The sequence below is a fragment of the Belonocnema kinseyi genome, chromosome 2, assembly GCF_010883055.1.
Source record: "Belonocnema kinseyi isolate 2016_QV_RU_SX_M_011 chromosome 2, B_treatae_v1, whole genome shotgun sequence".
Lineage (NCBI taxonomy): Eukaryota > Metazoa > Arthropoda > Insecta > Hymenoptera > Cynipidae > Belonocnema > Belonocnema kinseyi.
In genome coordinates, this window is record NC_046658.1 from 97,500,131 (window position 1) to 97,512,992 (window position 12,862).

A 12,862-nucleotide genomic window follows, 5' to 3' on the forward strand; every position below is an offset into this window, starting at 1 on the left:
TTTCACAAAATTGTTGAAATTTTTAAATTATCGAAAAACTAAAAGAAGTCATGCGCAAGGCTACTTTATATTCCTTTTGATATTTCAGTTCTAGATGTTGTAAAGGCTTTTTGCAGCATATAAGTTAGCCACAAAAATAATAGCGACTAAAAGTCTTTAAAAAAAACAATCGCTGGCAATCTGCAATTCAAGGGACAGAGACGCTATTCAGAAGCCTGCGAAACCCATTCAACACAAGTGAATGGATTTTTGTTTCCTGGGTAGAATCGCGAAGTTATTGGAGAAATTTTTATGAAAAATAGTAGTCAATTTTAATTCAGTCTAATCAAAAATGTATGGCTTAAAGTTCATTATTTACCATAGGCGCTGTCTTGGCTAACAATAGAGATAGGCAAGATAGAGAGAGTATCATCTTTTTGTTTCAAATTTCAACCATTTGGTTGAAATCGTGGAATAATAAATTTAAAAACATCCCGCGCTTCACTGATGCCTCTCACGGAAGCGTAGTGAAGTACAATTTCGGTTCCTCTTGAATTCTTCCCGTCTTTCATCCCGTCTTTCAAAAGAAAAAGTCTGTGGTTAATTTTGCACGTGGAAATCAGAGGAAATTCCTACTGAATCACAGAATTATTACATTTCTCGACCTAAAAACGCTGATTAGCGATTTATAGAAAAATCCGTGGAAGTCGGATATCGAAATGGCGTTAAATCCAGCGTACGAAACCTTGGGAAAAAACTTTGTACAACATTATTATGCCCAATTTGATGATCCGACCCAGAGACCGAATTTAATAAACATGTACGATGTAAGTACATTTTTCGAGTCTATCATTGTTAATCCCGTAAAAATGATCTAACACGTGTGATGTGAGGGTGTTATATAGATGTTGATTATTATTTTTAGACCGAGTTGTCCTTTATGACGTTCGAAGGTCTCCAAATCCAGGGTGCCATCAAAATCATGGAAAAATTGACTGTAAGTAGATATAAATAATTATAAAATTTGTATTCAGCTAAATTTGAAACCGGCGTTGGCATTGAACTGAACTCGCTAGCACAAATCATTTTGGATTTACTCGAAGTGGCGATTAGAAATAAACCGGTTCAAACTCGTTTTCAGATTTCTAATATCTGCTGCTTGAAATGAGTCACTTACTATTTTTGCTTCCTTTTTCAAGTATACTTTTAAAAGTGGTGAATTGAAAAAAAAATTAAAAATTTTGTAGGAAACTGTCTGCACTACCTTGTAAAGCCAAAATTGTAGGAATTTTTATATCACAAAAATCTGGAAATTTCAGGTCATTTTTTTTAAGTCGACTAATTTTGTTTAGAGTTTGTGCTTAATTATTTTCATTTTGCAAATATAACTTAATAGCAATGGTTCTATATTTGTTAAAGTTACTTTTGTTGAAAATTTATTTTGTTAAGGGTGGAAAAATTACCATTTTGTTAGAAAATTTAACAGTTTACATTTTTTTCTCTTGACTGAAAAATCTTTCTCAGTTGAAAGTTAAACTTTTGTTAAAAATTAATTTTGTTGGGTTGAAGATTCATTAGTTTTATTCAGAATTTATCTCTGGTTGAAACATGAGTTATTTTGTTCAAAATTCGTTTTTTCTTAGGTGGAAAATTAATTTCTTTTTACGGAAAATTTTATTGTTCCAGTTGGAAATTAAATCTTTTTAGATAAAGAATCATCATTTAAGTTAAAAATGTATCTTTTGGGATAAAAATTCAACTGTTCCAGTCGAAAATTTATCATTTTTCTCAAAAATGTAGCAATTTGGTTAAAAATGAATGATTTAACTGTTTCATTTTTGTTTAAAAATTTAGATTTTTCTTTGAAAGTTCAAGTATTTCAGTTGAATATTCATTATTTTAGTTAAAAATTCATCGTTTTTATTGAAAGTAAAACTACTTGGTTGAAATTTAAACTCTTTTGTTAAAAATTCATCTTTTTTATTAAAAAATTAACTATTTTATTTGAAGATTCACCGTTTGAGTGGAAAGTTCATCAGTTAAGTTGAAAATTAATTTTTTTTATCTGATAATTTAACTAATTCTAACTTGAAACTAACTTGAAAATTGATCATTTTCAGTTTTAAATTCAATTATTTACTACAAAATGTGTCCTTCTTGTTTTAAAATTTAACTGTTCCATAAAAAATGCATGTATTTCGTTGAAAAACTGTATTTTTTTATAGAAAAAAATTTTTTTTATTTAAAAATAATATTACTTGTTTGAACATTCATGTTTCCGTTCAAATTACAGGTACTCTAGTTGAATATTAATCATTTTAGCCGAAAATTAATTTTTTTTCAATTTAATTTCAATTCAATTTCATTAATTTAATTCATTAATTTAAAACTTTAAAATTGCAGGTACTTTAGTTGAATAATAATAATTTTAGTGGAAAATTCATCAGTTTAGTTAAAAATTATTTTTTTTATCTGATACTTTAACTATTTCATTTTTTGTTGAAAATTGTTCATTTTCAGTTTCAAATTCAATTATTTTCTTAAAAATTTGTCCTTTTTATTTTAAAATTCAACTGTTCCATTATAAATTTATGTATTTCGTTGAAAAACTGTATTTTTTTGGTAGAAAATAAATTTTATGATTTAAATTAAATGTTATTATTTTAAAATTCATGTTTTAGTTAAAATTGCAGGTACTCTAGTTTAATATTAATAATTTTAGTGGAAAATTTCTCAGTTTCGTTGAAAACTAATTTTTTTATCTCATAATTTAACTATTTCATTTTTTGCTGAAAATTGATCATTTTCAGTTTAAAATTCAACCATTTGATTAAAATATTGTCATTTTTATTTTAAAATTCAACTATTCCATTAAAAATTCATGTATTTCGTTGGAAAATTGTCTTTTTTGAGTAGAAAATTAATTTTCTCGTTTAAAAATTCATCTTTTAGTTAAAAATGCAGGTATTTTAGTTGAAACTGTATCTTTTTGTTTTAAATACAACTGCTCCAGTAGAAGATTCACGAGATGAAATTTAAACTAAAGAGAGTCCTCTTCTACAAAAAACGGGTTTTCAACAAATAGTGAAATTTTCACCTAAAACAGATAAAATTTCAACTAAAAATAGAATAATTAAATTTTCATTAAAAACTTCATGTTCAATAAAATCCAAGTAAATTTTCAACGAAATAGTAGAATTTTCAGCCAAGAAGAGTAAATTTTTATCAAAAAAGATAAATTTTCGACAAAAAATGGAAATGTTACATTTCAGGTTTAAACGATTAGTTCTAGATAAGGCAAAACTAGTTTTAAACAAAAAACATCAATTTTTAACCAATATAATGAATTTTTTACCAAATAGACGAATTATCACAGCAATTTTGAACAAAAAAGAGGAATTAGTCACCAAGGAGTATAAATTATCTCCCACAAATTCGAATTTTCAATCAAATACAGGAATTTTAAACCGAACATTTGAACTCTCAACTTATGAAGGTAAATTTTGAACCAAAAATGTAAGAGTTAAATCTTCTGTTAAAAAACTTAGTTTTTAACTAGAAAAAACAATTTTGAATAAAATAATTACATTTTAAATAAAAAAAACTTTTGTAAAATAAAATGATGAATCAACAACCAAATAAATTAATTTTTAACAAAATACTTCTACTTCCAACTAAGTTGAATTTTCTACCAAAAAGGATGAATTCTCAACGAAAAACGTGATATTTGATATTTCAACCAACAAGGATTTTCATTTTATACCAAAAGTAGTTGAATTCAACCAAGAAAGATGAATTTTCAACCAAATAGTTTGATTCCTCCATCCAAAGAGGTTAATTTTTAAACAAATAATTGCATTTTTAAACCATAATAATCAAATTAACTTCAATCTTAAATACTGATAAAATATGTCTTTTTTCAGAGCTTAAGTTTTCAAAAAATCAATCGAATAATAACGGCTATTGATGCGCAACCTATGTTCGATGGAGGTGTTCTGATTAACGTGCTCGGAAGGTTGCAGGTGAGTTTTATTGTACCTAATAATAATGAAATCTTACATATAATACCAAAAATTCCAATCAGTGTCAGCTTTGAAAAAAAAGTGATAAACTCCCAGCAGTAAAATGAGTTTACAGGGTGTCTGTCAGATACAGACATCCTGTAAACTCATTTTACTTTACTTTTCACAATTAGTGATCAGGATTTTTCATTTGGCTGTACTAAAATGAATATTAAAATTGTTTTCATATTTTATTAGTCTCAGGAATTTTCTAAAAAAATTATTATTTCTGAGTCGATATCATTTTGACTTGGAACAGCGAATTTTCTTTTAAAAAATTGATATTTTTGAGTTGGAACAGACAATTTTCTGAAGCAGTTTAGTAATTCTAAATTTGATCAGAAAATTTTCGAAAAAATTAGTATAATTCAGATATGGAACAAGGAATTTTCCAAACGAATTATAATTCTGATTTGGAACATTGAGTTTTCCACAAGAATATCATTTTTTATTTTGAACTGAAAATTTTCGAAAAGAATTATGATTCTGATTAGAAATCGAGATTTTTTGAAAAGAAAATGATAGTTTTGACATGGAATAAGAAATTATCGAAACGAATTAAAATTCTGAGTTAGGATATGACAATTTCTAAAATAAGAATGCAGGGTTCCGACAGGTCAGGGAAATTTAAAACTGGTCAGGAAAAAATGATCACATTTTTCATTGCAAACTTATCTTTTTTTTTTTTTTGCTAAAAATTCAACTGCTTGGACACAAGTTAAACCAGTTAGTAAAAAAGTCTCTTTTTTGTTATCGTTTAAGTTAAAAATGTAAATGTTTTAATGAATTTTGTTTATATTACTTCTTTTAACTGTATATAGCACTATTACAATTTAAGTAAAAAAGTCATATATTTTGTTGAAAATTCGTCTTTTTCTCTAGAATTATAATCTTCTTGGTGCCTAATTAATCTGTTTGGTTGAAATTTAATTTCTTTGGTTGAAAATGAACTATTTTTTTATCAAAAGTTCAATCGTTCGGTTAAAACTGCATTTTTTTGTTTAAATTTCATCGTTTTGGTCCAAAATTCATTTCTTTGGAGGAAAATTTAACTATTTTGTTGAAAATTCGCCTTTCTGGTTTAAACATTTATTTCTTCTCGTGGAAATGTAATATTTTTTAGTAAAAGTTCCAGCATTCGGTTTAAAACTAACTTTTTTGTTGAAATATTGTCTTTGGCAGAAAAATCCAACTGTTTTTAAGAAAATTCTTCCTTTTGGCCTAAAAACTGAGAAATTCAACTGTCTTTGGTTTAGAATAAAAATATTTTGTAGTTAATATATCAACCATCACATTTTTCATTCCAAATTTATTATTTTTTGGTTGAAAATTCAACTACTTGGAATCAAGTTAAACCAGTTAGTTAAAATTATAATTTTTTTGGTTGAAGTTTTATCATATAAGTTACAAATGGGTATATTCTGTTAATTGATTTGTTTATTACTTAGTTTAACTAAAAATAGAATTGTTTAATTTTTAATGGAAAATCGATCTTTAGTTGAAAATTCGTTTTTCTTTTTAAAATTAAAAATTAAGTTTGTTTCTTTGGGGATGTTCATGTTCATTGTGGAACTGAAAATGTAACTATTCTATTTTTTTTTTTTTTTTGTTGGAAATCTATATTTTTTGTATAAATTCAACTATTTATTTGATAAAAAAATCTTCCTTTTTGGTAGAAAATTAATCTTTTTGTTTTCAAATTGTTCTTAATCGTTAAAGATCTTTTTCTTTGGTTGAAAATTAAACTTTTGTTAAAATTTTGTTTCTTTTTATTGAATTTTTTTTTTCACTGAAAATTAAACCATTCCATTTTTTCTTGAAAATTCATGTATTTTGTTAAAAAAGTTTTTTTTTTTTATAGAGATTCAGTTTCCTCGGTTGAAAATTCAACAATGTGTTTGAAAATTCGTCTTTTTTATAAAAAAGTAATCTGAAATTTCAACTTACACAAAAAATTTAGAAACAATCCCATTTTTCATTAACATTATTGAACTCCTAGGTGGGATTTTCGGGTAATTATCAGACCAAGAAAGTGAAAAATTGACTGGAAGGTAACTGAGCAATGACCGGGAATTTAAAATTATCCTTCTGGTAGACACTCTGATATTAACACATGGTCTAACAAGAAATAATGCCTATTTTAGGCTACATGTATAATAAGTTCATTTACCTAAATTACTGCTTTGTTTTTATGTGGCAATGAAACATAGATATTAATTCTTAAGGAGACATAAATTATTTAGCTTAATTTTTTCCTTTGGCGAAAAATAACATGATTATCATAACCCCAAGCGTATTTAATTTCCTCAACTATTTTCAATGTTTAATTTTGTTTTCAAGTCCAAAAATGTTCTTATATTGACTGATTGACATGAAAATTAACGGTTTTCTTGTCCAAGCAAATTTCCTTCTTTGGTTTATAGAAATAATTTTCATTAATGCTCTTTATATAAATAACAATTGAACAATTATTGATTTAAAAAAACTCAAAATTTAAATAATTTAACTTCCTTTTCAAAAAGTGTGTATTACAACAAATTTAATCGTTATATTTTTAATGTTTTTAACTTGAAATCGGAAGCTTTCAATTATTATTGTTTTAAAAATATGTACTGAGATAAATGTCTGGCGTTAACTTTCCTTTTTTAAAAAAATAATTTTGTGCGTGTATGGTTACAGGCTGACGAAGACCCACCACATTCTTTTTCCCAAGTTTTTGTGCTGAAACCTCTGGGTACTTCATTCTTCTGTCAACATGACATCTTCCGCCTTGGAATTCACGATACGGCGTGAATGAGTCAATCACGTGGTAATCCGTATGTGCAAAACCATAATCTGTAATGAATTCACTTTTGATACAAAATAAGGGAACCAGTTCTTGGGTAAAATTTTCCTTGTTATCAGATTGGCAATATCTTCGAGAAATTAGATTTCTCTGTGTCTACAAAAGCAAATATTTGCTTAATTTCGATTGTAATCTAATGCATAAATAATAACTTTCTGCTATGTACTTCGCTAACTTCAAAGGGAGAAAATTTCTTTGTTCATCCTATAATTTCTTAGAAGGACACATTTTGTATGATGCCCAAAATTCCCCATCCTTTGTAATAAATCTTTATAGACATGTCTTTTAATATGACGTTTTTTGTGTGACTACGTTTCCTATCATTATAAAAAAAACCAGCGGGCGATTTTCGCTTAAAAAGATTTAAAGGTGCGTGTGGTTCGATACTATTTTTAAAATAAATAGCCTCTTGCAGATCATTTTTGTTTCTTTCATTTAAAATTATATGGACAATGTTTTTATTAATTTAATCAGACTTTTTTAATAGTTCTGGGTGGCCACTGGACCCAGAAACCGGGTTTTTTTTTAGGCCGAGAAAAACCAGAAAATGAGAGTGAATTTATTTTCTGACCGGAAATTTGACAAATTTTCAGAAGAAAAATCTAGACAATCACATGATATAAATGCAATTTAAAATAAGTTTGATTTGAACTTTTTTTAATGCTAAGTTGAATTGTTAAATTTTGCGAATAATGAAGACTTACAAGGAGATGGTCAAAGTTTGGTCTTTTTTAAATTAGATTATTAACTTTAATTGTATCATTAACTTTCCGAAACATTATTTGCTAATGGCGACCCGTTTACGAAAAAATCAACTTGAAAAAACAATTTATGGTTTTTGACATTTATATTTATCAATTTCGCATGTAAAATTATGTAAATATATGATTTTAGACACTTGTTTATACTATAAAATTAATTTTTTCTTGAATTTTTAATAACTGAAATTTCAAGTTCCTTAATTTTTACACTGTGAAAATTGAAATTTTAATTTTTTTAAATTTTTAATTGTTGAAAAGTAAAAAATTAAGCAAATTTCGTATTAAAAACAAGCGTAAGTATGTTATATTTACATAATTTTACATAAGACTTCTATGGACATTTTAATTCATAAAAAAAATTTGGAAAAAATCGATTTTTTCCATTAAACGGTTTGCCAGTAGCAAATAATGTTCTGAAAAATTAAAAAAATCTCAACTCATATATATTTTTTCTTACGCAATTAAACATTAAAAGCGTTTTAAATTGAATTTTTTACTCCAACTGTACTTCAAGTATTAAAAATTGAGCAATAATTTATTTTACAAGACAATTCTGAATTTGTTTAAGAATAAACAATTTACGAATATTAACGTTTCAAATTTAATTGTTTCATTTTTAATTTGTGGCGCAAAATGTTGAATTTTTGTGTATAAATAACAATCGAACAATTATTAAGTGAAAAAGACTTAAAATCTAAATAATTTAACTTCTAATTTAAAAAGTGTTTACAAAATTTATGTTTAATTCTTTAAATTAGAGCATTAACCATTGTACGGTCGATTTATATTCTTTAACCAAAAATATTTTGAATAGCTAGATTGATAAAAATCTAAATTTTGAAATTTTGCAGTTTAACGGCATTTAATTTTAAATTGTTCAATTGAAAAGTCTTTAAATCTTTCATTTTATGCGTGTAGATTATTGAGCGTTTGAATTTAAAGCTTCTAAATAAAAAATTTGTCAAGCGTTAATTTAAAAAGTTTATGATGCAAAATAGTTCCAATTTGAGTGTTTTAATTTGAAGCTCAGTTTCGATTACTTCAAATAAAAGAATTTCAGCTATAAGAGTTCGAATTTCTTAATTACAATGACCGTGTGAAATTTTGGCGAACTGGGAAATGATCGAATATTTTTTTCCTCAATTAAAACGGGCTGCGTTTTAATTTTAATGTTATTAGATATTCATATAAAACTTTTTTAAATATGTAGTTGAATTTTTTTTAATATTTACTTTAAAATTGTTTGTTAAATGGAGTGAAATATTCGGAATTTTCATCAGTTTTCAACAGTTTCATTTTCAAAGATTAAATTTTCAACTGCTGAAAATTGAAAGTTGAATTAACAACATTTAAAAATTAAATTTACAATTTTCTTCTATTTTTAATTATTGAAAATTACATTTTTTTCTACGTAAAACACTAGCATAATCCAAAAATTTTTAAATATTTTAAATGTTATTAAAATTCTAATGATTTTTGTTTAAAAATACAAATTTTCGATCTTCTTAAAAATTGTGTTTAATCTACTGATTTTTAATAAAAATGTTAATTCCTAACTAAAAACACTAACATAATCCAAAATTGGTCAAGCTTGTAAATTTTATTATTTCGAACAAAAATCATTGGATATGATTCGAATTATTTTTCTTTTAAAATACTGATTTTAATAAAAATAACTTAAAGCTTTTAAAAAATAGAACTATTCTTTTAAATCCAATCTTTCTTGAAATTTGACGATTTTCATTTAAAATTATCGATTTAACCAATTTCATGTGAAAACCGTTAACATAACTTGCAATAGTTCCAAAATTGTAAATTTTTTTTTAAATATATATTGAAAACCGTTAGCTTAACCTACAATTGTACAAAAAATTAACCTTTTTTAAAATCTAATGATTTTTTTACTAAAAATACCGATTTCGGGTGTAAATTCCAGTCTAAAATTCTTAAAAAGTTGTGACCCTTTTTTAAAATCTATAAATATTTAAAAAATGAAAAAGATTAGAAATATTGTGTACATTATAATTATTTTTATTTAAAAATGCTAATTTTCTATGTAAAACGTTAGCGCATCTTAAAATTGTTAAAAAACTTTTTTTATTTAAATCTAACTAGTTTGTTGAAAAATTGTAAGTATTTTTTTGTTTGGAATTTAATAACTTTTTATTAAAAATACTAATAATTTAAAAATCTACCATAAAATTGTTTAGCATTGAAAATCTTCGAAGTCTGATTATTTTTATTTAAAATATAACTAATTTTATGTGAAAAACGTTAATATAACTTAAAATTGTTTAAAAATTGTAAATCTTCTTTGAAATATAATTTAAAAAGTATAAAGAGTGCGAATTTTGCGACGAAAAACACTACCCTAATACAAAAATGTTAAAAGATTCTAAATCTTATTCAAATTATATGATTTTTTTTTAAAGTAAAAAATTTCGATTCAAAGAACCATTATAACCTAAAATAAATTTAAAAAATTATGAATCTTCAAAATCTAACGATTTTCTTCATTTTAATTTGCGGTAAAAAACGCCAATAAATCCGAAAAATGTATCATCTTTGAGATTTAATAGCTTAGTATTAAAAATACGAATTTTCGGTCTTACCTGAAATTGTTTAATCTTAGTTAAAATCGATTTTTTAAATTAAAAGTGCTTATTTCCAACGAAAAATACGAATACAATGAAAAATTGTTAAAAGATTCTAAATCTTGTTCGAATTATAATGATTCTGGTTAAAAAGTTTCAATTTTAAATGTAAAACAACAACGTAACATAAAATTGTTAAAAAAAAGTGAACCTTTAAAATCTAATGATTTTGGTTTAAAAAGCATCAGACGGTAAAAACGCTAATAAAACCTAAAATTATAGAAAATAGCATATCTTGATAATAATTTTTGTTGAAAAATACTCATTTTCGGTAAAAAAAACTAACACAACCTAAAATGTTTAGAAATTTTAAGTTCTCTAAACTTTATGATTTTAAATTAAATTTTTGTTTGCAAATACTAATTTTAAGTGAAAATCACTAACATAAAACAGGTATAATATTTTCAGTTATTTATTAGATAATTGGAAAGTTTTGATTTAATAAAAGGATTGAAAAGCACTAAGTATTCCTAAAAATCTTTAAAAAAGGGATTATTTGTAGATTTAATTTTCAAATTTAAGATATAAAACAACTTTAAGTATAATAAAAAAATTTGGAAATATAAGAGGTATTTCGTTACTCCACTTTTTCAGCCAGTTAATTCATTAAAAATCATAAAAATCTAGAAAACCATTGATACTAAAAATTCTCAATTTTTTAGTAAGGACCCATACAAATATGATAAATTAATTTCTTTAAATATGGATCAGTTAAAAATGAAACTGCGTTTTTTATGATGCTAACCAGCATCCTAAATAAGATGCAATAAAAAACGACACTTTTCTGTGGCATTAATTAATTAATTTTAATTGTTATGTTTTCATACGGGTAGTCTCATTTTAAGTAGTTTTTTGTTTCGTCATACATACTTTATGATTGGAGACTTTCAAAGTATATCTCTCCGAACTCGTTTTGCGTGAAGTTGCATCGGAAGAGCAAAAAAAAAAAGGACATAAGGAAAATGTAAGTCGGCAATATGCAATCTGGAAATAAAGAAGAGGGAGGAATATCATTAAGTCAGATTTCCGATCATGGAATGAAAGTTAGCTTTAGTGTGACAGCAGATTCAGTTTATAGAAGTGCTTATAAAGCGAGGGGCCGTGCAGTATTCCAATAGTAAAAAAATTACCGCGCAACAAATTAAAAAATGTATTTATTAATAATTGTCTTAACAATTTGTTCTCCATTTGTCACTTATGCTCAGTTCGACTTATTGGAAGGTGAGTTTTAACTTTTTATTCCAAAATAACAATAATAAAGATAGAAAAGAGAAATTTAAATTTTTCGGGTGTTTTTTTATGTGCATTTTTCATACAATGGTTATTTTTTGTTTATCTATATTTTAGGATTTTTTTAGCTCAATGACAAATTAGAGAATTCTATTATTTTTTAGAAAAAATTATTAAATAAAACATGAAAGTAATTTGTGATTCATAAATCGTCTAATACCTGTTTATGAATGATTCACGGAATTTATTTATGTATGTAGATAAAATTCTTAGAATAAATTTTTTTTTTCTCTTTTTGATATTTTAAGGAAATATGCAATTAATTAATATAACGTAAATATTTTAATGCTGCTATTATCTTTTCCTTACACAATTTTGTTTCCTAAACTAAATTTATGCGTTCAAATGACAAAAGATTCCATCTCAGGAGTTCGGATATAGAAAAGTTTGTCAACTATTAGCTTCCAGATTTCGTCACCTAATTAGAGCCTGTCTAACCGGAATTTAGATAGAAATTTGTTATTTGGACGCGTAGATGTATGTTAAATTAATTACAACTTTTTAGGTGAAACCTGTGTCGCAAAAACTTTTACTGGCAGATGCAGATTATCACGAAACTGTCCATCAGTTTTTCAGAACTTCAATGCGAACAAGCCTCCTGAAAAAATATGCAGTTTTCCAAACAGTGATGATATAATTATATGTTGTCCTGATGATAATTTCAGTTCATCAGTTACGTCTTCGACTACACAGAGGATAAATACGACACCAACAAGAAGAGTTAATTCTGGTGTAGTACCTTTAAATACTGAAGCTAGAAAACGACCGGCTGCAGAAAGTGAGTTATCCTTTTTCATTATTTATTTTATTTATTTCATTATTTAGATAATATTTTTGAACTCCTTTCCTGATTGGCTAAAAATGGTCACAGTGGCTGATAAGGGGCAGTCTTAAATGTTGAATTTTCAAGACAAAAGAATGAGTTTTTAAAAAAACAGCTGAATTTTCAACAAAAAAGAAGAATTCTCAACAAATTACAAAAATTTTCCAGAAAACAGTTGAATTTTCTGACAAATTATTAAATTTGCAAGCCAAACAGACGAGTTGTCTTCAAAACAGATACATTTTTAACCTGAGAATATTAATTTTCTACCAGAAAATTGTATTAGTCTATATTTAAACCAAGAATGATTTTAATTTTAGATAAAATACAGTTGCATATAATTAAAAAGATCAATTTGAAACCAAAAAGATTAATTTTCTAAAAAAATGGACGATCATCATAATACAGGAATTTTTGCCCAAATAGTTTAATTTAAACTAAAAAACATC

General features: G+C 25.4%; 2 protein-coding genes across 3 annotated transcripts in view; both read left to right on the plus strand.

Moving 5' to 3' along the window:
- The first annotated feature begins 545 nt into the window (after positions 1-545).
- LOC117167129 (probable nuclear transport factor 2) lies at positions 546-7,174 on the plus strand. The gene is made up of 4 exons (XM_033351817.1): positions 546-806; positions 905-976; positions 3,903-4,001; positions 6,720-7,174. The coding sequence occupies exons 1-4, from the start codon at positions 699-701 to the stop codon at positions 6,831-6,833; spliced, it is 393 nt and encodes a 130-aa protein (XP_033207708.1). The 5' UTR covers positions 546-698; the 3' UTR covers positions 6,834-7,174.
- A 4,185-nt stretch (positions 7,175-11,359) lies between these two features.
- LOC117167003 (serine protease snake-like) overlaps positions 11,360-12,862 on the plus strand; it is a 61,692-nt gene continuing 60,189 nt past the window's right edge. For both annotated transcript variants that reach the window (XM_033351543.1, XM_033351541.1), the window contains exons 1-2: positions 11,360-11,521; positions 12,096-12,368. In XM_033351543.1, the coding sequence (XP_033207434.1) occupies positions 11,449-11,521; positions 12,096-12,368 (346 nt within the window). In that variant the 5' untranslated portion in view covers positions 11,360-11,448. The remainder of the gene's footprint in view (positions 11,522-12,095; positions 12,369-12,862) is intronic.

Excerpts from the sequence above, each read along its gene's own strand:
- LOC117167129 (XM_033351817.1), top strand. The coding sequence starts at position 699 with ATGGCGTTAAATCCAGCGTACGAAACCTTGGGAAAAAACTTTGTACAA. Across the intron at positions 807-904 it reads ATTTAATAAACATGTACGAT|ACCGAGTTGTCCTTTATGAC; the intron begins GTAAGTACATTT and ends TATTATTTTTAG. Across the intron at positions 4,002-6,719 it reads ACGTGCTCGGAAGGTTGCAG|GCTGACGAAGACCCACCACA; the intron begins GTGAGTTTTATT and ends GTATGGTTACAG.